Raw genomic sequence first — 25,631 nt, 5'->3', positions numbered from 1 at the left:
CCACGGTAGGCGCGCACCCGATATAACGCTTCCCTCCCAACTGTCGGCGCTCAGGTGGAGTTTGCTGCGACTAGAGAGAAGGCGGAAGGAGCGGTTGGCTTGGCTTGGCAGCGCGGCGACCACCGGGAGAAACCCCTTCTTGCACGCCAGGCGCTGAGAAGGAGCCAAGCAGGGCGATCCACAGAAGCTGCTCAGGAGTGCCCAGCCCCGCGCCGTGAGAGCTCGCTCCGTGGTTGCCCCCCTGCCTCGCCCCGCATCCGTGAGGGCGTGTGAGGAAGAGGAGGTGGTTGTGGTTGTGAGGCGATGTACCCGCTGGGCTCCACCTGGAATATCTCCTTCGCCGGCTGCGGGTTCTTGGGGGTGTACCACATCGGGGTCGCCAGCTGCCTCCAAGAGCACGCACCTTTCTTGGTGGCGAATGCCAAGAACATTTATGGCGCCTCGGCCGGAGCCCTGACGGCTACAGCCCTGGTCACTGGAGCCTGCCTAGGTAAGCAGCCTGCCTGTGTCATCCTGTGCTTTTGGGTTCCCCTTCTGCGCCGTTGGTGGAAAGCAAAAGCAGACCACTGGGAGAGGGGCGCCTTCGTTCCTGTCAGTCTTGCTGCTTTCCCTTTTTCTGAAGGAGGAATCCAGATGACAACGTGCGCCCCCCCCCCGAAACTAATGGGTGTGTGTGCTTTTTTCAGCGGCGACACACGCAGAGACCTGGGTGGGGTGGGGTGGGGGAAACACATACCGATTTTATTGACCCACAGAACGGATGACTCTCACCTTTTCTGGTTCATGTGAACCTGCCTCATGCTGAGTCAGACCTTAGTACTGCATGCAAAACATGCTCTTTTGCTGAACCATGCCCTTTTCTCTTGCTTGTTATTAATGTGTCACTTGGGTGTGGGTAGGTACAGGCTTGGATTCTGCTTCCCTTCTGTGGAGATCTCAGGGTTGTTTACAAAAACAATATAAAGCTGAAATGTGTTTTATGTTTTAAAATGAAATAAAATAAAACACTGCAGAAAAAAATTGTCTTTACCTCGTACCTAAAACAATGTTGGCACCAGCTAGGCCTCTGGGGAGCGAATTCCACAAAGGAGGCACTACCTCTGAGAAGGGTATTGCTCTCTGGTTTTCACCTGCCTTACTTTACTTGGATGGTGTGGGGCCCTGGATGATACCCTTGAAAGATGATCTCAAGGCACAGAGGTTGATATGGGAGCAGGTGTTTCTTCAGGTACCTGAGCCCTAATCTATGTAGTGCTTCAAAATGGAATGGAAGCCATGGAAGTTATTTCAATGCTAGGAAGATAAGTTTCTACCAAGCAGACCAAGGCAATAGCTTAGTAACTGTTTTTGAACTAACCAAAGGTTCTGAATTGCCTTCAAAGCAGCATGTACAATGCAACACAGTACTCAACCCCAGGGAGAGAGTGTGTGTATGTACCATATATACAGGGTGAGCCCTTTAAAAGAGGCCCCATGGATACAGAGTACACATGTTCCACGGGGCCTCTTTTAAAAGACTCACCCTGTATATACTGTATATTGTTATGAATCTGTGGGTGCAAGACACCCTACCTTCTTGGAACCAATTGTCATTGGCATCTGTCTGTCTTGAGAGACAATGGAGTGCGCATTCAGGGGTGAAGTCAGATGGGCTACCTTCTCAGTCTGATGAGTCCCATCTGCCCTGCACTTCCCTCTACAGCAGGGATCAGCAACCTAAGGCCCATGGGCCAGAAGCGACCCGCGGAGGTTGTTTGACCGGCCTGCGAGCCACCCTCAAACTGAGTTGCCCACTTGTGTGCAGCACTAAACCGGTGCAGCGCAGGGACTCACTTCCGTGGCGCCGAAAATCGCATCTGCACAGACATAGGCACCAAATATCTGCAAAAACAGATATTCACATAGTAGCATCTCAAAAGCATTTTGCCCTTCCCTGAATATTCATAGTCTTTGGGTTTCATGGATTCAAACCTATGCTTTCTACCATATCTTATAAGTGGTGTTGTTTTGTTGATCTTGATTTATTATTTGCTTATCTCTCCTGGGACCTAGAACACAATAAAGCTGCATGTCCTTTAAATTAGATCATCTGTTTTCAAGCCCTCTGTATGCACACTATCTGAAAGGGAGTGCGGTGTGCATTAGGGGGCACTAACTGTCCTTTAAAAGGATAGTTAGCATTTGTTTTTATCTTCAAAACTGTGTCTCGTGGAATTTCTCATAAAGGTTTCTTATAAAGTGGTTTTTTAAAAAAGGTTTCTAAGGCTGCAATACTGTGACTTAATTCTGAGTAAATATACTTTGAATTGGGCAGCAAGAATCCTCCTTGAAACATGAACTTAGTCTGTGCTGGACTGAAAGAAACAAGATGTGATTTGCCACCTGCCAACTCTGGACTAGGTGACTCCAAGGTCCATTCCAACCCTAAAATTATGTGATTATTTCTTCCTTGGTTGCAGGGATTTTATTTTGTGCCCTTAAGACCCCAACAGATAAAAATCTAACAGATAAAACTGAGCATTTGTTTGTTGGGAAAACCTTTCACTGCAAATTTTTTATTTGACCTACACCAACTGAAGGCCCAAAGGCTATGCCAGGGAAACAAGGAAGGGGGTGGGTCAGTTCATTTGCTGGCTCTGCCCTGGGAAGCATGCAGCCCTGAGTAGTGAATTCACTAGTACTATACTTTTGTTGGGGCTTATTCCTTGGGAATGACAGGATATCTTCATTATTCTGCATGTAGGGGCAACACAGCTTTACATAGCAGTTTGCCGCTGGCGCCGCTCGAGTGCCATATGGACGGCGGTGGGATCCCTCTGTCGCTGCTACAGCTGCAAGCAGAGGATTCCTCCACTGCTGCAGCCGCAAGCAGAGGATCCTGCCACTGTCCATATGGTGCTCTGGTGGCGCCAGCAGCAAACCGCTATGTACAATGCATACGCGGTGTTGCACGCATGCGCTGTACGCAGCGACACCGCACATGTGCCCTACATAGTGACGCAACACATGCATCATATGTAGCAATGTCACACATGCGTCTTACATGGCGGCACAAGCTGGTGGTTTGCCCCACTCCGGGTATCGGTTAGCCTTCGTTCACCCCTGGCTTTCGCCAAGGCTAATTCCTAACTATAGAATAGCTAGGAAGTTCCCTGGTTTCAGCTTTCCCCATTGCATAGTTATGGAACATTGCTTCTGATGACTTTCTTTTAGGCCATTCCTGCTAGTGGGTAGGGGTCTATTTGGGAAGATATAGGAAAGCATAATACATGTTCAGTGCAAGTGGCAATGAAATGACATAGCCTTTCATACATCATGTGAATGTTTACCATGAATGCACACTTGCCAATGAGCAGCAACCAACCTCTGCTCTTGAATGAGTCTTTCCTACATGTTTTACACATACTGTACATGCAGTTTTGCTGCTCACATCAATCTATTCATTTGCTGCCCATTCACCAATATAAATACATATATGCTTTAAAACAGGGGTGGCTTATGGCTTCATCGACCCATGACCAACCTTCTAGGAATAAAATAATAGGCCTGACCAATTTTTATTTTTAAAATTTGAAACAAATTTAGCGGGGTCTTTTGGCACCACAGCAGGAGACTCATGGGATTGGTTGCTAATTTTTGTTATGACAAATTTTGGAGGATCATGGGGCACAAATAACCGCTTGTGGGAGCTGAATGTGTTATGTGGATTGGTCAACCCTTTCCTAAAAGCTTATGGTGCATACTTAAAGCATTAAATGTGTCTTGGCTCTCAGATCTACATTATGTGGGTCTGGGGCAGGCCTTATCACAGCCAGTTCTGTTTTTCTGAAAGTATGTTGCAAATTAGATATTGTTGTAAATTGGATTTTTGGGTGCCCTCTAGTTAGCAGGCAATATAGTAAGGTATTGTTGAAGGTGTGTTGGATTTTAATTGCCTTTTAATTGTGTCACTTTATCATCAGTAAGAACAGTGTTCAAGTGGCCATTTATTTTAATCTTACTCGTAATCTTACTAGTAAGCAAAATTAGGCGAATCATTTTGTCATGGAGATTGTACCTTGTGCTGTAATTGCTGGTGATAATGAACATACTTTTGTACTTTGTTTAGTGATTAGTCATTTGAAAGTTTCCCTTTCAATTCCATTGGTACAGTAATTTAATCAGCTTTGGTGAACAAGAACAGTGTAGAGAAAGTTTTCTACCATTTTTTTTTTAGAATGCTTTAAAAAATGTGTTTGCTGCCATGGGCTCCTTCAGGAAGAAGGGCAGGATGTAAATTGTATTATTTTAGCTTTTGCCATTCTGGGGCCCTCCAGATGTTCTGAACTAGAACTTCCATCAGCTGCAGAGCAGAGCACAGAAAATAAAATAAAAATTCCTTCCAGTAGCACCTTAGAGACCAACTAAGTTTGTCATAGGTATGAGCTTTCGTGTGCATGCACACTTCTTCCGAGTTGTCCAAAACAGGGTTGTCCAAAATGCCTGGAGAGCACCTGGATGGTGCAGGCTGTTTTACACACAAGCACACACTGGTAATCTAATCTTCATTTACTCATTGCCCACCTAAGCTAGGAGCCATATATGTACAGTCATCCCATGGAATCTGGATTGAACACTTCTTTAAAAAGCAAATGGCAACTGAAACAGCCCAATGAGATTTAAAGTGTAGATATGAACTTTGTAGAGGTAGAAACGACGACAGGAACCCAGGCTTGTTTTGTTAATTAAAAATACCTTTACAGAGTGAGTGATTCTAATGAGCATCTGGAAACTTCCAGGTGTAAACTTATTAAGATGCACCCCTTGGAGTAACCAGACTTACTGGTTATGGGATATATAGTCTTGAAATGTATTTAAGGTGACGTGATATGCCTCTGAGCGCCAGTTGAACTGGAAATATTGTGTATGCATACAGTATCTGTTTTAATTGTGGCTCAGGAAAGGATATCCATAATTAAGATAGCACAAATTTCTGTTAAAACAGACACAAACAAATTTAAAGCCTCTGCTGTTCACTTTGTATTCAGTAAGGTGTACTTTATCCCTGAATACAAAGTGGGTGGGAGATAAAGCCCTGGATGTTGCTTTCAAAATCCACAAGTAGTTACAGTAATTAGGCTCTTGCCAGCTCCTTCCCAAAAATCTATCTTGCAGATTCCATACTGGTTGCATTATATGGACATAACCCTTGTTAAAACAATTTCCATTGTCACTATCTAATGGAGGAAGAACAAACTTGCATTTGCCCTTAGAAAGCTGTTTTTCTTTTTAGGGAGGTGAGTGAGAGGGCGTAGAGAGGATGTGTTCACACTCCTGTTTGCTATGCACTACCAGTTCTGGGTTTTTGATCCAGAACACAACATTAACTCAATATGTATCCTGTATTTTGTTATGAAAAGACGGGAGTGTTTGTTATGGAATACAGGAGTGCCTGGCGTGGTCTGGTCCATGGGGTCACACGACTAAACAACAACAAGAACAATTTTGTTATGAAATACCACCATTTGATGCATTGTTTCTCAAACCAGCTTCACACTGATTGGAGTCCTTAAGCCAGGCATCCCCAAACTGCGGCCCTCCAGATGTTTTGGCCTACAACTCCCATGATCCCTAGCTATCAGGACCAGTGGTCAGGGCTGATGGGAATTGTAGTCCAAAACATCTGGAGGACCGAAGTTTGGGGATGCCTGCCTTAAGCCATTCCTAATTTGTTTCTAGCCATGGTATGAACACTTTTGCATGAGACAGGGGTCACCAGCCCGGTGTCTGCAGGCGCCAAGTCACCCATGAAGGCTTCCAGTGCTGCCTGTGAGCAGGTGCCCCGACTGTAAGGAATTGTTGATCTGTTAAAGAGCAATTAATTGGTTTTCTACCAGAATAGATATGGGACGACGGTGGCGCTGTGGGTTAAACCACTGAGCCTAGGGCTTGCCGATCAGAAGGTTGGCGGTTTGAATCCCCGTGACGGGGTGAGCTCCCGTTGCTCGGTCCCAGCTCCTGCCAACCTAGCATTTCGGAAGCATGTCAAAGTGCAAGTACGGTAGATAAATAGGTACCACTCCGGCAGGAAGGTAAACGGCATTTCCGTGTGCTGCTCTGGTTCGCCAGAAGCATCTTAGTCATGCTGGCCACATGACCCGGAAGCTGTACGCCGGCTCCCTCGGCCAATAAAGCAAGATGAGCGCCACAACCCCAAAGTCGTCCACTTGTGGCTTCTGTGCCAGCTTTTGAACGCCTGCTGCAAACTTTTCTATCCTGTCAAGCCTATGCAGGGAATTAAGCGTACACCCCCCACAATGGTCTATTGATGTTTGCTTTTAATTTCTTTTTGCTTTTAACTTGTTATGTTTTTACTGTTTGGCTTTATGTTTTTATATTGCTGTTAACCACTGTGATATCTTTTTATGATACAGTGGTATGTAAATATTTTTTTAAATAAATGAAATGTTCTGTCATGCCTATGGTGAATAGTAATCTAGTGAAATTTGTACAGGTATGCATATATCTTTACAACTACGGCACCATTTCTGGGGCCTTTTTTTGTTGTGGGGTCAGGGAATTGGTCAAGCCCATGGAGGGTTAGTCACATTTTGATCTGACCCATTTAATGAAAGCCATACTCCAGCCCTGTGGGGTAGCATGTAACTGTTAGGTTTGAGGAAAGGAAAGGAAAGAGAGGAAGTGGACAGAGTGGCTGGTACAGTTTGTGGGAAGAAAGAGAATGACTGTGAAGGCGGAAGGGGGAAGGAATAGTTAGACTAAGGGAGAGGAACAGTAGAAGATTACATATAGAGATGGCCTGTCAATAGGAAATGATGTTGGTAATTGCCAGATGATTATGCCAAACCGCCTCCATGCACACCACAATTCTGTGTCTGGCTGTGCACTTGTGATCATTTTGTGGTTCATGTGCCTAAGTAATCTTCCGTCTTTTCTCGTGGACCCAGGGGATAGAAAGTTTGAGAATCTTTGAAGCAAAGGGGAAAAGCAACATTTTTCCAGGGCAAACCATGTTCTTTTAGAGGTACCATTTTATAGTATTTTCTCCCCCCCCCTCCTGGGGCCATGTATAAACGCAAGTCGCCTGGTTTGCAGTATAAGTTTCCAGCTTATTTCTTGGGTGGGTGTGCATTTGTGTTTGGAGAATTAATGAGGCCTGATTGCTGGCTGAGAGGAGACATGAAATAAAAAACAGTGCTAGAGACAGAGTGCCAAAATGTATTATCTCCAGCCTAGAGTGCTGTACAGCTGCCTCACCAAATGCCTACATCTTACCTCCATGGAAGTGTACATCACCCGGTTGGGATGTTGAACACAATCCTATACTCTGAAGTATGTGTGTGAGCCAACCCTCAAAATCATATACCCCTACTCTTAAAAAAAAAGTAGCATTCCTAGAACTTGACTCCATAGCTTTAGGGAATGATGATATCTTGGTTATCAACAAGTTATTTCCGACCTGTCATGTTGAGTTACCTTTGAGAGCAAAACGTCTGTCTCATAAGATCTAGGATAGCCTCAGTCCTGGGTTCAATTTCTTCCCACCCCACCCCTTTTTGCTGTGTGTGTGTTAGGGTCACTTTTAGTGACCCTAGGTCCAGGTGTAGGAGCCAAAACAGGCATGGCAAAGGAGATAACTTATTTTAAACATTTCTTTTTAAAAAAAGCAATTGCTGGTAGCTCACAGTTTGGCAGGAAATAGTAGCTCTGAGTCAAGTAGTTTAGTGTCTAACCCTTTCCTCCCATGCTATTATTACAATTTTAACATGCAGGCACATTCACACAATGAAGTTGTCCTTAGCACCAACTGGGAAATAACATAGGCATCATTTGGGAATCTCTTTCCCCCATCCAACAAGTTTGATCTTGGTTGCAGGAGGAGAGTGTCATGGTCAATGCAGAAATAGCATGGGGAGAGGGTTAAACACCCCTTGCTCCTCTGCCAATCAAAACTGGAGCTTTAAATCTGTTGTGGCTTTTTGTCTATCACATTATTGTTGGCTTGGAACTAGAAGACGTGTACACACCCATGTTGACAGCTGCCAAAGCCCTCTGTGCTCTTGCTGGGAAGCTGGCAACACATTTGCAGAAGTACCAGTGATACACTGATGAGTCAGAAGAATCCCTGTTGTGATATCCCTGTTGTGATGGATCATATGTACCAGTACAGCTCAAGTATCTCCAAAAAAATGCAAGTAACTGTGTTAGCTGCTGCCAGAAAATGGTCAGCAACAAGAAGTTATTTGAGGGAATCTTACTAGCCTTCTGAAGCATCACTAATCTTTGGCACAATCAGCAAAACCATTAAAGCATGCGAGGACATTAGTGAGGATTCATGTACACACATCCTCTACTCTCTGCAGTCAAGAATTGCATATTTTGTGTGATAAAGATGTTTGACATTCTAGAGAGGTTTGCTTAGGATGATATAAGAAGGGTTTTATTAGTGTCTTCCTTAAGACCTTTGGTTCCAGCCTTGATCCAGGACTCAGTGTTGGCTACTTTGTGATCAGCTCTATGTCATCGGGTGATAAAGAAGCAAGTTTCCATGTGACTGCAGGGGAAAGAATATGGCTTGACAGGAGACCCTCCTGTAAGGGTGGTGTCAGACATGCTTTTTGCTCTGGTCTTCTGAGGCTACTCAGTAACTGTTCCCTTGGTAAGAGGGTATTGTTGGCACCTTTGAGCCCTCGAAGACATACAGTGCAGTCCTGAGTGTGTTTATTTAGAAGTAACTCCAGCTGGGTTCACTAAGGTTTGTTCCCTAGCAAGAGTGCTAGGGAATCCTTAATCAAGGATCTTTGTTTGTATAGAATGTTACCTCTAATGTGCCCTGTTGTATATGAGCAGATCATATAGTTCAACCTTGTATAAGATCAGTGTTTCATTTGCAAGCAATGTGTGTTAACTCCGCTTGAGTTTTAGAAATATTGACAAATGGAGATGAGAGAGTGAGAGCAACAAACTTGTAGTAAAGCACTAAGACAAGGATGGGCAACCTGTCGCCCTCCAGATATTGCTCTACTACCAATTCCCATCACCTCTGACCATCGGCTATGCCGATACGACTCCAACAGTGTCTTGATATTCCTCATCTGTGCACTAAGATATCAAGGAGTCCTGTGGTTTGCACTGTGATGTGAACACTGTTCTCGTGTATTTGTAGCTACGGAGGAATCTTCCCTAGGTCATATTCTGATGGCTATTAAATGTCTAATTTTATTTTTTGATATCTCCTGTAGCATATAATAATTTGTTCCTTGGGGCATCTTCATGTGTTTGGCCCTAGACCTGTTCATTACTGTCCGCCCTGCAGGAAGCATTGACATAGTGAATATTAATTTAGATATACAGTAAATGAATGTTGTTGTTGTTGTTTAGTCGTTTAGTCGTGTCCGACTCTTCGTGACCCCATGGAACATAGCACGCCAGGCACTCCTGTCTTGCACTGTCTCCCGCAGTTGTCCATGGACAAAGACAACAGTAAATGAATACAGCACATATATTGTCTTTCCAACAAAAATGGTCCCCAAGCTGTTTTTCTAGCAAGGTAAAACCAACATAATAGTACCAACTAATAGCAGCATTCAATGGTAAAACATATTGAGCCAAAAAATCATTAGCACCCTATAAATCCTGTCTGAAAAGTATTCCTCTTAATAACTTTATGGGTGTGGATTGTCTTTTGTAAGCTTTTGTTATTCTATGCAGATAGCATGCATTCCTAGGTTGTAGGCGTTGTCTGTTCTTGTCACAAGTTTTCCCTCAAACTCATGCCTGAGAGAAGTGCTGTTTACAGTACATAATGTTAGGAACGGCTGTGCTTCATGTTCTGGTAGTCAGATAAAGGAGATGGTCATGTGATTTCAGAAAAACGGCAATTGGCACAGGTCAGCTGCTAATCTCCTTTCAGAGCCCTTAGGGGGTTAAGGGTATATCAGGTGCAAGCTGGCTACTACTAAATTTGTTATTCAATCATTTAAACATAATGTAACTACTTTGAGTCATACTAAGTCTCATACCTCTCTCTTTAAGAAAGTGATGGTAACTCCTTTTTATGAGTGGGTGATCAGGCAGCAACAGCATAACTTGGGGGGGATTAAGGAGCCATCCTATTGAACTCTAACCTACTTAATTAGTAGATCTTACAACTTATATTTCATAGAATCATAGAGTTGGAAGGGACTCCCAAGAGTCATCTAGTCCCCCTACAATGCAGGAATCTAAGCTAAAACATCCATAACAGATGGCCATCCAACCTCGGCTTAAAAACGTCCAGGGAAGGAGAGTCCACAACCTCCCATGGAAGACCATTTCACTGTTGAACAGCTCTTACTGTCAGATAGTTTTTCCTGATGTTCAGAAACTCCTTTCTTGTAACTTGAAGCCAGGAACATGATCGCTAGATGATGAGCCTTCTCGTTATTTCCCTGTAACTCTACCAATGCTTCAGAAGGCTCTAGATGTTTGAAGCCTCTTAGGAGTTTTCTGATGGTGGGGCACATCATTTCTCACTTTCTAAAGAGCCACCTTGTAGCTGGCAATTAGTCCTGTCAATTTGTCAATAGAGTATAAAGAGAAAGAGAGAAGAATGAAATTCAGCCGCAGTTGTGCACCTATCCAGGCTGCCTTTGTTACTTGTTTTACTCAGTATGGACGTAACTTGCTTCAGGAAATGGGAGGCATTGTATAGGCTTTCTTGCTTCCGAGATTTGGATTCTGTGATAAGGCATCAGTACTAGAACTTTGCTAAATGATTCTGGTTACAGGTAGGTAGCCGTGTTGGTCTGGGTCGAAGTAAAATAAAAAAATTCCTTCAGTAGCACCTTAAAGACCAACTAAGTTTTTATTTTGGTATGAGCTTTCGTGTGCATGCACACTGAAGAAGTATCCGAAGAAGTGTGCATGCACACGAAAGCTCATACCAAAATAAAAACTTAGTTGGTCTTTAAGGTGCTACTGAAGGAATTTTTTTATTTTACTTTGCTAAATGAGTTTCCCTAATTGAGTTTTAATACCTCCTCCAATCTCTTACCACACTGAGCTGTTAAGGACCAGATGCTCTGAACCCCGTATAAGGGTCAGTTGGGTGGAAGCATCAGCTTGTATAGAACACAACTGCCTGAACTGTGGTGCACTGGGGTTAATTGTTGGTCTTGTTTTGTTATGTCTACACTGGCTACCAGTTTTGTTTCTGGGCTCAATTCAAACTGTTCTTGTTGCCACCGTTAGAATAGGAAACCTACTTTAAAAAAAATGTACCAGTAATTGAATTTTTTGTCCACGGCTGTATTTTGTGCGCCTGCATGATTGCAGTATGCAAGCAGCCATAATCTCTGGGCGTTATTTAGTTAGAGGACCCTACCTTAATGAGACTCCCTTGCAAATTCTTGTTTGTGTACAATGCAAACCTGAATTGTGCAACTACTCTTCCAAAAACAGACTTGTGGAAAGCTGAAGGAATCCATGGGTAGTCTGCTGATGAGAAAACTCCACTTCTACCACCAGATATTGCAGCACCAAGACTCCCTTGAGAATGGAGTATGCCAATGGCTTAACCAAGAGTATGTGGAAAACTTTAGTCTTTGAACCACACATCTCTGTGCCTTGCTTGTAAATTACATTGCCCTTGGGAGGCAGTCCATTGCAATAAATTCATTATGACTTCACTGTTGGCAGCTTGCCCTGGGTAATCCAACACCAATGGATCAAAGTTAAATTGTAAACCATAAGCCTTAGTACGTAAGCACTAGATGGAAGGGCAAAGAGGACAGAGTTTTGGAGGGAGAGAAAGCCAGTATGGTATATGAAGCAACCTAGCAGAGTGAATCCTTGGTGTTTTCATGGGAGGGGATTTCGAAAAGGCACGGAAGGCTTCCCTAGTGCTGGATCTAGCCTCTAAGGCCTGAATTTGCAATGCAGACTTTTCTCTTATCTGGTTATCTCCTAATGCAGTGATGGCCAAACTTGGCCCTCCAGCTGTTTTGGGGCTACAGTTCCCAACATCCCTGACCACTGGTTCTATTCACTGGGGATGATGGGAGACGTAAGATTGCACCCTTTGCCCATTGTGTCCCCCTAGTTGTCTTGAATGTTTATTACATATTACATATTTCTTTTCTTTCCTTCTTTTCTCCCTAGGAGTTAATTGATTACGCTTTGAAATCTCACCTTTTCTTTAAGGAGCTGTGGGTGATAAAATAGCAAAACTTGAATATCCTCACAACAGTGCTGTGAGGCAGGGTTAGCTCAGAAAGGGCTACAGAAAGTCTTGGCCACAGCCCCATTCTGTGAGTGAGCTTTGCAGTTCAGTAGGGATCTGAACTCTGGCCTTTGCACTTTACATTAACACTTCCAGTGTAGTGTAGTGGTTAGAGTGTTGGACCAGGACCTGGAAGACCAGGGTTCAAATCCCCCTTCAGCCGTGGGCAATCATTCACACTCACTCTAACCTACCTCACAGTGTTGCTGTGTAAATATAATGGGGAGGAGAAGAACTACGTAGACCACTTTGAGCTCCTTGGATGAAAGATGGAATAGAAATGAATGGAAAGATTAAATAAATAAATAAGGAAGCAAGCAAGCAAATAAGCAATGCACAACACACTTGGAGTTAGGATTCATTCAAACCCTGCTACGTTGGGCTTGCCTGGACATGAAAAGCAGCCTGAAGCTATTGGGCAGGGTGAGGCACCGCATAAGAGAAGAGATGCTTACGCTCCGCTGGCCCTTCTATGCACATCTTATGGTGATTAGACTCTTCCCTGCTTCACAAGTGAACTGTGGAGGCTCATGGGAAACCAGTGAGTCTCCCCAGTCCCATCACATCTAGTTGGGCACTTGCACTTCTTAAAGGCCTCTGTTGAAGAGGAAAGGGAGAGGGTGGGGATTGTAGAATGAAGGATTATAGGAAAGCAAATGTAAGGTATCACAAATACTCTCTGCTCTCTCTTACGGTCTCACTGGCTGTACAGAATAAATATGGTGGAGATGTTAATTCTGCATTTCAGCAGAAGCAATCTGTTTTTTTTCTGGTCTGAGTGATTAGGAAAGCTTTGGTAACAAGGGTGGAGTCTTGTCTGCTAACTTCACTGGAGGTGGGATGGAGGGGGATGACCTCTGTTCTTGCAGCAATAAGCACTCAAGAAGTGGGGTGGAGGAGTGCAAGTAACAGCATGGTGTTTTTCAATATAGCTTCACACGTCTGATAAAATGGCATTGCATCTAAAAGCCACCCTGCCTTGGTAACCCGTTATGGAAACAAACTGCAGTTTGCTTGTTGGTAGAGGTAAACTGTTAGTGGCCAACACTTCTTTGCAAAGCATTGATATCACCCAGTGCCAGAATTAGGGCGGTGTGGGCTGTTCCCCCTCACAGGGTACCGAGCCGAGGAGGCGCAAAATTAAGAAGATCCATAATTGAGAAGATCCACTTGGGGGCACCAAATTTTGACCTCACACAGGGAACCATACTACAAAAGATTACCAAGTCTGCCCCTGAATCACTTATAACCTGCCTTTTCCCCAAGGAGCTGAAAGCACCATTCACAGACACCCACCCACACTGTGGTTCTCCTTATCAGGTGCCTTAGAGAGAGAGAGAGAGTGCGCATGTGATTGGACCAAGACCACTCAATGGGAATTTGAACGTGAGTCTTCCAAGTTCTAGTCAGCCACTCTTAACCACTCGACTAGTCTCTAGTAAGCACTACAGCACACTACAGTACACATGCAGCCTTTCCCCAGCCCCTCTGTCTTCTTGTTTTTCCTCTAGTCTGCTGAACTAGGGAGTAGACAGCAGTGGAATGAGGTGAGGTGAGATGAGGTGCGGCTCTAGTGGATGCAAGACAAGGTAAGGCAAGGCTTATACACGGATACACAGTTGCTTCAGCAACAAACAGACAGAGCCCTATATAGTGGCAGGAGCTGCATCCCATTTGTTAGCTCCATATACACTGGACGGTGCATTCCTTTGTTAAAGAGGACCAACCTGCTCCATTAGTGTCCTACTGTAGGGGAAGCTCTGGTAAGATAAAATTTAAATAATTGTGGCTGCTAGGAGGTGTCAAACCAGCAGAACTCATAGTTTGTGCAATATCGGGGCAGTACCATTTCTATTCTGGATTATTCAACTCTGGCTGGCCTTACTTGTTAATTGTAAATTGCAAAACTATGTGCATCCTGAAAATTCTGGTTGCTTTAAACACTGTTTATGGCCACCCACTTCCCTTTTGCAAAAGAAAGTGTTCAGATGCATATCTTCTCACACCTTGTTAGTGGTACTTTATACTTTTATTTCATTCATGCAATGCAACATGTTAAGTACACAACATACTCTTACAAAAACCCTTCAAGGAAGATCTGTTATTTTTTGAAAGTCTGTGACTGAACATGAATCTGTACATAATTATAAGTATATAATCATATGAAATTGGGATCTTTTTGCACTTCCGACTTAGGCATCAGTGGATGAGGATTTTCCTTGGAAGAGGGAAGGATTTTCAACTTGATCTTAATGTAAAGCCGAATTATTTAGTGTTGTTCTAAATTGTGGTAATTGATCGCTAAGGGTTATCATTGCAATTTGGGAATATATTGTGCTTTATAAATACAGCATTAGTGGTATTGATTGAATTGAGTAAATGAAGCTTCTTGTCCCTCTGCCCTTTTACAGTACCTTTTCTGGAAAATGCTCATCTCAGTCCTAGTCAGAATTTGAAACAAGGCGTACAGAATGGAGATAATATGCTCTGGAATCTGTTAGGCTCTATAACCAATATTCATCCCCAAATGAATTTACTGCTGCACAGTTATTGAAACCATCTTCTTAAATGAAAGTGCTGCTAAAGGTGGGGTTCATCTTGCCATCAGGATGTTTTTCATCTTGCATTGCTGCATAAAGCCAAAATATTGTACTGCTCGTGCAGCTTGTATGTGTGTGAGCTTGCTGAGATTTCAGTATAAAAAAGAGCAGGGTTTATCTACCCATTCTCCAGAATCATTTATATATTGTAGTAAAGTAATGCTACTGACATGCAAGACTGAGCTTATAATTATAGTTTATAATTAAGGAGACTGATGAATAAGGCTAGCTTTCATTGCGCCAAACCCAAGAAGCCACAGAACAAAAGGATTCTGATGCCAGTCTGTGCTAAGCTTATCCAGGATGGAAATAGGCCCATCTAGGGAGTTTGTTTTCATGATGCAGCTTGATAAAGTTTGAATTAATTCGAAGCCATCTGTTCCCCACTTTTATGGGTAGCTGTTCTTACTGTCCTTGCTTGGCTGAAAGTCACTTTGTGCAAATAAATAAATTCTCACAGGAACTGGAAACATAGCCAGGCTTTCTAAGAACTCTCTTTTGCAGAATTGTTTGTGCAGTGCTGTTTCTCAAATATTTGTGCAAGATGACCTTTTTATAAAAATAAATAAATTAATGTGGCAGCTTGTACTGTAGGAAGGGTTGCCCGTGTGCTCTCCTCGTAGAGAATGGCCTTTAGCCATAGGGTGTTCATTCAGGAAAGTCTCCTTGCCTTTTTTGCGCTGCATCCCAAACAAAGAAGAGTATGAAGAAGTTCCATAGCCAGCCCCATCTTCCCCATCTTCCCCACCACCCCTCACCCCACCTCAGAAACTCGAAGGCCTGGGAGTGCAGAAAGCCACCAAACATCAGAACAAATTGTTCTAGTGTGCACCATTTCTCAACACTTCTTAGGAAACAAGCCTCATAAAGAGGCAATAGTCATGTGAGTGTCTTAATGCCTGCTAAGAAGCTTTGTCTCCCATGCAAGGTTATAAACTTCTGTTCTTTTCCAATGATTTATCACTTTATTGGGGTTTTGTTTTTTGCTTCTGTTTTTCAGATTGAGGCAAGGCATTCTAGGGTGGTGCAGTCTATTGACAAGAACATTGCCTGCTGCCAACTTAAGAGATAATGTCTGTCCCTGCTTTCTTTGTTTGTGGGGTTGTTGTTGTTTTTTTTAAAAAACACAGCAACAACAGACTGGAGCAGCAAAGGAAGATGCACCCTCTCTTACTGTGCTCCTCCACTAGTGCCTTTACCCACCTTTCTTCCCACTTTGCCATAAAAAACAGGGCTCTCTGGCTCCACAGCAAGGAGGGTGAGCAAAAGAGCAGTGGGGCAGCAAGGCAGGAAGGGCACCTGCTGCAGCATCTTCCGAGGCTTCCAAGCTTTTAGAGGGCTTGAAGGCAGCCTTAGTTAATAGAGAAGGCAACAACTCCACAGCCGGGGAAGGGCTGTAGCTCAGAGGTAGAGAGCATCTGCTTTGCAGAAGGTCCCAGGTTCAATCCCTGACATCTCCAGCTCCAGGTGAAGCTGGGGAAGACCTTTTGCTTGAAACCCTGTGTTGCTATGTGTGCAGAAAGCATTTCATAATGGTCTAGAAGGCTAAACCAACTCATTGAGTTCTTTTCCCAAAACAAGCAGCTTAAAAAGATACCGTGACTCACTTAGTAGATTTTAATCGGTGGGCATCATTATGGCAGTCCCCCTTTTCACAGATTTTTTTGTTTTGTTACAGAGGAACTTCTGCACTTATTCTGTGGGTGATCCTTAAAAAAAATGAGTCACTATAAACTTGCACCAGTTGTTGCTGTGGTCGTCTGAGGGTGTTTGACAGATGTGCAAAAAATTGACTCCCTTTGGATTCTAAGCCTACATTGTGAGAGATAGTTTCATGACTGCCTTATGCAGATGGAGAAGGAACAAAGCGAGCAGGAGGAGAGGAGCTTAGTTGTTTATTGGGAAGCCACAAAGTGTGTTTTCCTTAACTGTTCATCTCAGCCCCACCTTCCACTGACTGGAGGTGTACACAGTTGCTTTTTATTGAGTAGAATATAGTTGAAAACTGCTTCATTGCTGGTCTAAGGCAGCCTCTTCTGGTGCCTTTCTTAAACTTCCCCAAATATAGCAAATAAAACGAGTCAGGCATGGGATACTGCTGGACACTGGGACTGCTGAATTGGGAAAATGGAATCTTTGACAGGAAAAAAGCCCCTTCCTCAATTTCTGCTATGAGGAATCTATGATATGGTTGCTGACTAGACTAGAGAGTTGCTATCTTGGGTGTGCCCACTGAATACCTCTACCTTTAGTAAGTACCCCCAGCCTCAGCCTCAGCTGCAGGTACTGGTAACTTAGCTGGCTCCCTGTCATTTGCAATACATTTGTGTGTGTGTGTGTGAAGTACTGACTGGTGTTGCTGCCTTTCCTTTCTTCAGGGATGAAAAACAAATTGGCAAAAAGCAAAGCCTGCTGGAACAGATATGGAATGTTTGAAAACAGGAAGAGTGTGATGTAAAGCAGACTGCCAACTGGCGGAGAGAGAAAAAGCAACCAGTGTGTCATGGTAGCCTTGTAGGAAAATACCAGGCAGCTGTCATGATCCTGGCTGGAATAAGATGATTTGCAACTGGGAAGAGGCAGAAGGATGCTTTGGAATCAGTGTTTGATAAATCAGTGCAGATCCTACACTGTTGGGAAGCAGCTCTTTTAATGAGGTTGATGCCCACATGTATAGAGTAGGGTGACCTTGATAGAAAAGGCCTATAGCATCTGTTCCAAATACCGGTAGATCTTGAAGAAAACAACTTCCACAGCTCTGGCTTCTCCCATCACAATGTTACAATTTTGGGGGGGGGGAATTGCATTTGCTTAATGTTGGCCTTATAGTTAGAAACAGTCTAGCCTGATCGCAGAGCGGCTGTTTCAATCTGAAATGGTCCATCTCCCATCCCATCTCCTATACTATGTTGGGTCTTTTTCAGATGGTCTGTTTTAAATATGTAGCTGGCCTATCTTGGAGGCGGAAAGCTGACTAAATGATAGCCCTTGCAACAGTGGCGGACCTTGAGGTCTCACATTTCAGCAGCTCCCTATGCGACACCAAAATTCGGCACCCCACCTCACCTCTCCCTTTCCATTCTACCTCATAGTTGTGGCGCCGCTGAGGCTCTGCGCCCAGTGTGACAAGACCTAAATCTGATTCTTCCCTAAATCTGCCTCTGCTTGCAATTGTGCAATATCAGTCTCCAGTATCTGAAACCACATGTTTTGACAGGACAAGCATTTGTTCTTTGCAGCTCCCCACCTCCAGAATCGCTCTGCCTGTTCCCCTTTCCGCATGTAACAGCGACAACACCAACTTTCTCAATCAAGGTTTGCATTCTTCAGTCTTAAGTTCAAAGTGTCTCCTTGCAGGTCACACAAATCATATCCTTGGGCCCTTTCTGATGCCCTTGTGAGACCATTTTGATGTCTTGGAATTTATTTAGTTATCCTTTCATCTGTAATCGTGACTGTGCTCCCCCCCCCCGGTAAAGTGGGTGTGCATTTTGGCCAGTATAGCTTTACTTTCCTCTTGGAATGCTTTTTAAGCCTCACATGTTAAAATGCCCTCTGTGTTGGTCTGTAACGGAATACCTAATGAAGCTGGAATGTTCCTGGCTTTAGCTAGTGCCCTTTGGTCTGAGATGGCTCCTTCCCAAGAAGAACCGGGGCTTCCAGAATGACTGTCAGTAGCTGTGTCGTCTCTTGCTTGCAGATAAATCTTATTTGCCACTTATTTGAATTGCTTTGCTTTTGTGAGTTGAATATTTTTACAGGTCAAATTGACCCTTCCTGGGAAGAGAGCTGGTGGTGCTTCTAATTATTTTGTGTCTCTCTGTTGCTGTGGTGTGGGACCTCTGGCCTTCTAGATGTTGCTGAATTACAACTGCTATCAATCCTGGCCACTGGCTATGCTTGCTGAGAGCTCTAGTTCAGCAAAATCTGGAGGACCAAAGGTCTCCCACCTTGGTTCTGTTGGTTTAAGTATTGGGAGATTATGAGAAGTTACAGACTTTCCCCAAATTAGAGCTTCTGGGCACCTGCAGGGAGGGCTTATGGAGATGGAGGAGGAGGAGAAGGGGAGAAGAGTCTGGTGGAAACCAGGGCAGCTTCTGTGTGGTAGTCATGTAGCAGCACCCCAAACAAAAATGGCTATAAGCCCCACACAACTTGAGGTCAGGTTGCCTGGAATAGGGCCTCCATCTGTACAGCCCTGCCTAACTGTTGAGATCTGCTGGAGAGGTTCTCTTAGCTATAATTCCTCTGTGGGAAACTTATTCTACAGTGACACAAGGGGCAAGCCATCTCTGGGTTGGTGCCCCAGCTTTGGAATCCTTCTGAGATGTGACTGGAGATTACACTACTTGAGTTTCCTGCAGTGATGTTGGGTTTTCTGGGTTTCTTTTTCAAGAATCAATATACAATTAGGGAACCTTGATGGCAGAAAGCGAGGAGGAATTAAAGAACCTTTTAATGAGGGTGAAAGAGGAGAGCGCAAAATATGGTCTGAAGCTCAACATCAAAAAAACCAAGATCATGGCCACTGGTCCCATCACCTCCTGGCAAATAGAAGGGGAAGAAATGGAGGCAGTGAGAGATTTTACTTTCTTGGGCTCCTTGATCACTGCAGATGGTGACAGCAGTCACGAAATTAAACGACGCCTGCTTCTTGGGAGAAAAGCAATGACAAACCTATACAGCATCTTAAAAAGCAGAGACATCACCTTGCCGACAAAGGTCCGTATAGTTAAAGCTATGGTTTTCCCAGTAGTGATGTATGGAAGTGAGAGCTGGACCATAAAGAAGGCTGATCGCCGAAGAATTGATGCTTTTGAATTATGGTGCTGGAGGAGACTCTTGAGAGTCCCATGGACTGCAAGAAGATCAAACCTATCCATTCTTAAGGAAATCAGCCCTGAGTGCTCCCTGGAAGGACAGATCGTGAAGCTGAGGCTCCAATACTTTGGCCACCTCATGAGAAGAGAAGAATCCTTGGAAAAGACCCTGATGTTGGGAAAGATTGAGGGCACTAGGAGAAGGGGACGTCAGAGGACAAGATGGTTGGACAGTGTTCTCGAAGCTACGAACATGAGTTTGACCAAACTGCGGGAGGCAGTGCAAGACAGGAGTGCCTGGCGTGCTATGGTCCATGGGGTCACAAAGAGTCGGACATGACTAAACAACAACAACATACAATTAGGGTAATTTCAATTGGGACCTGATGCCCTAGAGCAGGGCAAACTCGGTCCTCCAGATGTTTTGGGACTACAATTCCCATCCTCCCTGACCACTGGTCCTGTTAGCTAGGGATGATGAAAGTTGTAGTCCCAAAACATCTGGAGGGCCAAGTTTTGGGGGTGCTGCCCTAGATAGTGGTCGAATTTAGCATATTTGTTTTTCTTGTACAGTACTTAGTAAAGAAAGCTAACAAGCTTGCTTAATATTGTATTAGTAATTGGCATCCATTCATTGTGAACTGAAGAATTTATGAAATGGAAATTTTCATAGAAAAATAAAACCCCACTTCGTTAGTTTCCAGTGCCAGGTGAAAACCTTTCTATTCACGCAGGACTTGGGTGGATATTAGTATCAGGTTTGATGTGGTTTTTATTATTTTTATGCTTGTAATTAACTGCCTTGTTTTCTAAGGCACTGTAGTATAATCTAAATACGTTTTTTATTTGTAACCCTCTCTGGAGCTGCATTGCAATGAAGAGCATATTATAAACAATATAAAGATGGTTGACTAAAATATTGGAGGTTGTATTCAGCTAGGTTTTACTTAAAATAGATCCACTGAAATTAATAAACATGATTAATTTAAGTAGATCTGCTCCAGTAAAGCCTAGCTGAATAGCACTCTGGGTGAAGGATGAAGGGAGATTGGGCATACACACAAATTGAGACCACCCATCTTTTATATCCTCTACCAGCCTTATGCTAGGAACTGAAGATAATATCTTAAGGATGTTTATTACCATGATTCCTCAATAGGAGTCACCTTCCCTCTCCTTCAGCACTCTAGTGTGAGTTCTCTAATTCCCATTAATAATCCTCTGTAGCATTGCCAAAGCTGAACTTGCTGGTGGCCTTTTTCTGTTAAAGTGTGTGAGTGTGTATACATAGCATTTCATAAGGTTATAACACATGCTCAATTCACTGCTGTCATCTACTTTGGAGTCTATCCAAATAAATCTACTCTCCTTTGGCAGTGCATCCAAGCTGAATCTCTCTTCTAGGAAGTCTGAAGTTCATTCTATCCAAGTCCTCCTTAAAGGTTATTTGGCACTTTCAAGGTACACAGCTATGTTCTTGCTTTAAAAAAAGTAAAGGACACATTTTATGCATAAGAACTGTACTGATATGTTTTGTAAGGACCCCCTTCCAGAGGACTTAAAGGTCAGCTGAAGAGGAGCTATTATTTTCCCTTCTGGCTTTCCCTAATTTTAGGGAAGGCTTGCCTCTCTCCCCCTGCAATCCAGTGCTTAGAGTGCAAAGTGTACAAGTGCCTGGGGAGTTAAATTATTACAGTCCCAGCCTCAGTGATGCCTTGCTATGTCAGTTTCCAAATGTTGCCCATGACCCTAGTGGCACTGCAAAATAAGAGTGTAGACAGTTTTGTAGATTATTTTTTTGTCTTCGTAGGTCCAGGGCAGCAAAGGCAAAGTAGCATCACAGCTTCTGTGCAGCCACTCTGAAGAAACTCATTGTGACTTATTTCATCTCGCCTTCTTTTGTGCCCAAAATTAGAAAACTAGTTTTAAAAGCAGCTTTCCTCTAGATATCTGCTAGTATTTCTGGTCAGTTTTCATGTAGCTGATGGTATGTGTGCAGTGCTCAATCCCACATATACTCACAGCATCCTCACTTCTCCAAGTTTGGATTCTTATGTAGCCAAAACATCACTAACCTTCCCTTGTGCATGGAATCGGCAGGCTTTGGGGAATCTCAAGATTTTAAGAATTGCAAAAAATCTTCAAGACCCCAAAGTGAACACTGTGCATTCTCAGTGGCCATGAAATGCTGACTCGGGGGGGGGGGTAGTAGAATGGAGTATTCTGGAACCTGCACCCATAAACAGAAGCACTGCACAGTGTTAACATTTTGTTGCAGGTGCTGCTTGCTTTGCATATTTGCTGGCAGCATTATGAAAAGCTGAGCACAATCAGCTGATTTTTATGTGCTCTCGCTAGAAACCTAAGAATGGATATTGAGGTTGTCAGCACCAAAAACTATGATTGTGAAAACAGTTGACATTTTCTGGCTGCATCTCTAATCTGCAATATCAACACTCCTACACTGCAGTTCCATACTGTTGTTTTGTTGTCGGTTGCCTTTGTGGTTCTTATTTTATGCTTTTAATTGTTCAGCCGTACTTACTTTAATTATATATTTGTTGAGCTGCCCTGAGGCTATTTGGTGAAAAACAGGCTAGAAGTACAACTAACTAATCTAAACATATATATATATATATATATATATATATATATATATATATATATGTCCCTCACAATATATAAACCAGGAGATTTTTTAAGCACATTTTTCAAGGGCTTGACTGTTCCCTGAAATCGGTCTTCTTCAGGAGGGATGTCAAGAGCACCTCTCTATTTCAGGAATCCAAGGAGCAGCAGGCTACGGCTGCTAGTCATGGTGGCTGATGTACCTCTGGGGTCAGGGGCAATTTGGTGCTTTTTAGCTTAGAAAAATAATGGGTCAGACAGGATGTGATAGAGATGTATAAAATGATGCATGGTGTGCAGAAGGTAGATAAAAGTTTTATTTCTTTCCAATAATACTGGAAGCCATGGCAATCCATCAAAGCCAAATGATGGGAGATTCAGAACTGACAAAAGAAAGAACTACTTCTCACGGTGATAAACTAAGGAATTTGCTACCACAAGATATGAGGGTGGCAGATAGGTGAACACAAGTCCTAACAAGTCAGTCTAGGTTCATTGTGAGTTCTGGCAATTTGAATCTGACAGCTTTTTAGTCTTTCTGCCCACTATCTCTCCCCCACCCCCTTTGCCTTTAGCAAGTTTTTCTGGCTGGCATGCCCTAGAGAGGAAGTGGGAAAATGGGAGTCTTTGTTTTTCTACTAAGTCAGCCTCTGACCCACTGCAGATCACTGGGACAGTTAAGAATGAAGCAGCTGAGCTCTTGTTCCCACAACTGTGGACTGTTTTGGAGTGACGTGATAGAGCAGTGGAACCGTCTCAATAGGGAAAGAATTGCTGGGTGGTTGTTGTTGTTTTGTCCAGTTCACTCCTGTCCAACAGAACTCCAAAGACTGAATCAAAGCCTGTGTTGCTGCCAAGCTTAATAAGTTCTATTTGGGGAAATCAGTCTTCCTTTGTGGGGGTTTGTGTATCAAAGTTGGTGGCAGTATCTCATACAGTACTTCAGACAAGTTTGCTCTGAATCATGGAAGGATGCATTTAATCACTAATACCATGTATTTATTATAGTGACTCACAAACTGATCAAATTATTACAGCAAAACATTTTGGCTTCCACTTCTTCAGCTGCTCCAATGTGAGTCAGGGTGCTGTAGCCATGTTGTCAGATATAGAATGTGGAGGACTGAATATCCCAAATTGTTGCATTTGCTGTAGCTGAGTGACACTGCAGTATCCTTTGATTGACATGAGAGCAGTAGAGGAATGTGGAAGTAAAAACCCTTGAAATTCAATTTACCGGTACGTATTGTGTGTATGTGTCTGTGTATTCGGGGAGTGTCTTTTAGGCCTGGTACTATGAAGAGTTACTGTGGACCAACACCCACTTAACAATCTTAGAATCATTGCTCAGTGCAGGATCTGCAGTGCAGGATACAACTTCAGCATCCCTGACAGATAGTTATAGCTACTGTCATGATAACTGAGTTATGGGATAACTCAGTATCAGAAGCAGTATGCCCTGGATACCAGTCGCTGGGGGAACACAAGTGTAGAGTGTGCTGTTGCACACATGTCTTGCATGTGGGCCTCCCATAAGAATCTGGTTGGCCACTGTGAGAGCGGGATGCTAGACTGGAATAGTCTGGTTTAATCCAACAGGGCTTTTTAAAAAATCCACAATGGAGGCTTATTTTGACACTTATCTTTCATCTGCCGGTAAGGGATCATAGAAGTTTTTATTATTTTTACACCTGGAATGCTGAGCTCCCCGAGATGCACTGGGCCAGCCCAGATGCTCTGAAATATTCCATGTCCCACTGCATAGCAGAAGTAACAAATTATTTTCTGGTGGTAATTCGCATCAACTTAAATGTTCCTTGACTAATATTTTGAGATAGTGAATATGGTGCAGAAGGGTTTTGTGGTGCAGGAACAAATATGCCAGATTTCATGCTGATTTCATGATGAGACCATGTTTCAAGAACTAAGACATAGCTAAGCTACATAATTCCTGCTGGCTGCTTTATTAGATGGTATCCTATAGATGTGCAGTATCCAAGTTTGAAAACCAGTGATCACGTAATAGAAGGAAAAATAGAATAGCCTTTTTATAACATGGTAGATTTGTTTTATACTTAACCTTGAGTGTATTTTGTGGTTAGCAGGAGGAACTGCATGAGAAGGTAAACAACTCTGGACATGGGGGAGGGGAGGGAATGAGGGAAGGGCCTAATGACAGTGAGATCATTTCCCAACGAAGCTCTAGAATTGGCAAGCCGAAGTTGCTCAGTATACTAAAAATACAACATTTGAAACATGGGTAGATACTGCAACAAACTGCTTAGTGGCTGTGGCTTCTTGCAGTGTGCAACCTGTCTGGGGAACCATGTACTTCCCCTTCAGGACTATTTAATTGCAAGATTTCTATTACAAATGGCACAAAGGCCATTCTGTAATTTTAAAACCACCATTAAAACAACAGTGTTTGCTGGCAGAATATAACAAGGCTGAAACTCAAATTCTAACTGTTCTTTCAGTCACTGACAAGCCTTCCATGAGCTGTTTTTTCCATTTCTCTTTCTTGGCAGTACTATAGTTTTGTGATTCTGAAACCGCCAGTCATTGTGATACCTGCATTTCAGAGATAACTGCTGTTTAGAGTGCCTTAATGTGTAAAGCCTGCCAGCTTAGTATCGTGCAGCAGTGCCCTCCTAATGTCCGTTGTTCTCTTGTGCCTTAGGTGAGGCTGGTGCAAACATCATCCATGTCTCTAAGGAGGCTCGGAAGAGGTTTCTTGGCCCCTTGCACCCCTCCTTCAACTTAGTGAAAATCATCCGTACCTGCCTATACAAGACTCTACCAGACAACGGGCATGAGGTGGCCAGTGGACGCTTGGGCATCTCGCTGACGCGGGTCTCAGATGGAGAGAATGTCATCTTATCGGAGTTCAGCTCCAAAGAGGAGCTTATCCAGGCAAGTAATAACATGATGACTGCCTCGTTGCTTTAGATGTGAATCTGTAGGTTCCCAGCCACCAGTGAATGGGACACCTGACTTGACTATGCTTTCATGGCAAAAGGCTGTCTTGTTCCGTCAGATGCTATTTATTTGGTGCTCTGGATACATAAATCATCCCCTGCATGTTATTTAGGTTTCATGTGGTGTTTTCCTGTCTCTCTCAGGCATGTGTTTGCAGCACTTTCATCCCAGTGTACTGTGGCCTCATCCCTCCCAGTCTTCAAGGAGTGGTAAGTAAGCCATTGTGGACTTGGGCTCCAAAATTGTTTGCATTCGTATGAGGTCATCTGTGATTCTTGCAAGGTTGGCTGTTACTGTCTCCATATTACACATGGAGGGCTAAAGCTGAAGAAGTGGCTTGCT

At 43.5% G+C, this 25,631-nt stretch overlaps 1 protein-coding gene across 2 annotated transcripts in view; it reads left to right on the top strand.

Moving 5' to 3' along the window:
* The first annotated feature begins 34 nt into the window (after positions 1-34).
* Positions 35-25,631, top strand: part of PNPLA2 (patatin like phospholipase domain containing 2) — a 46,004-nt gene continuing 20,407 nt past the window's right edge. For both annotated transcript variants that reach the window (XM_035122011.2, XM_035122019.2), the window contains exons 1-3: positions 35-490; positions 24,991-25,223; positions 25,433-25,498. In XM_035122011.2, the coding sequence (XP_034977902.1) occupies positions 304-490; positions 24,991-25,223; positions 25,433-25,498 (486 nt within the window). In that variant the 5' untranslated portion in view covers positions 35-303. The remainder of the gene's footprint in view (positions 491-24,990; positions 25,224-25,432; positions 25,499-25,631) is intronic.

The sequence above is a fragment of the Zootoca vivipara genome, chromosome 1 (genome assembly GCF_963506605.1).
Source record: "Zootoca vivipara chromosome 1, rZooViv1.1, whole genome shotgun sequence".
Classification (NCBI taxonomy): Eukaryota; Metazoa; Chordata; class Lepidosauria; order Squamata; family Lacertidae; genus Zootoca; species Zootoca vivipara.
This window is presented reverse-complemented; position numbering and strand designations above follow the sequence as displayed.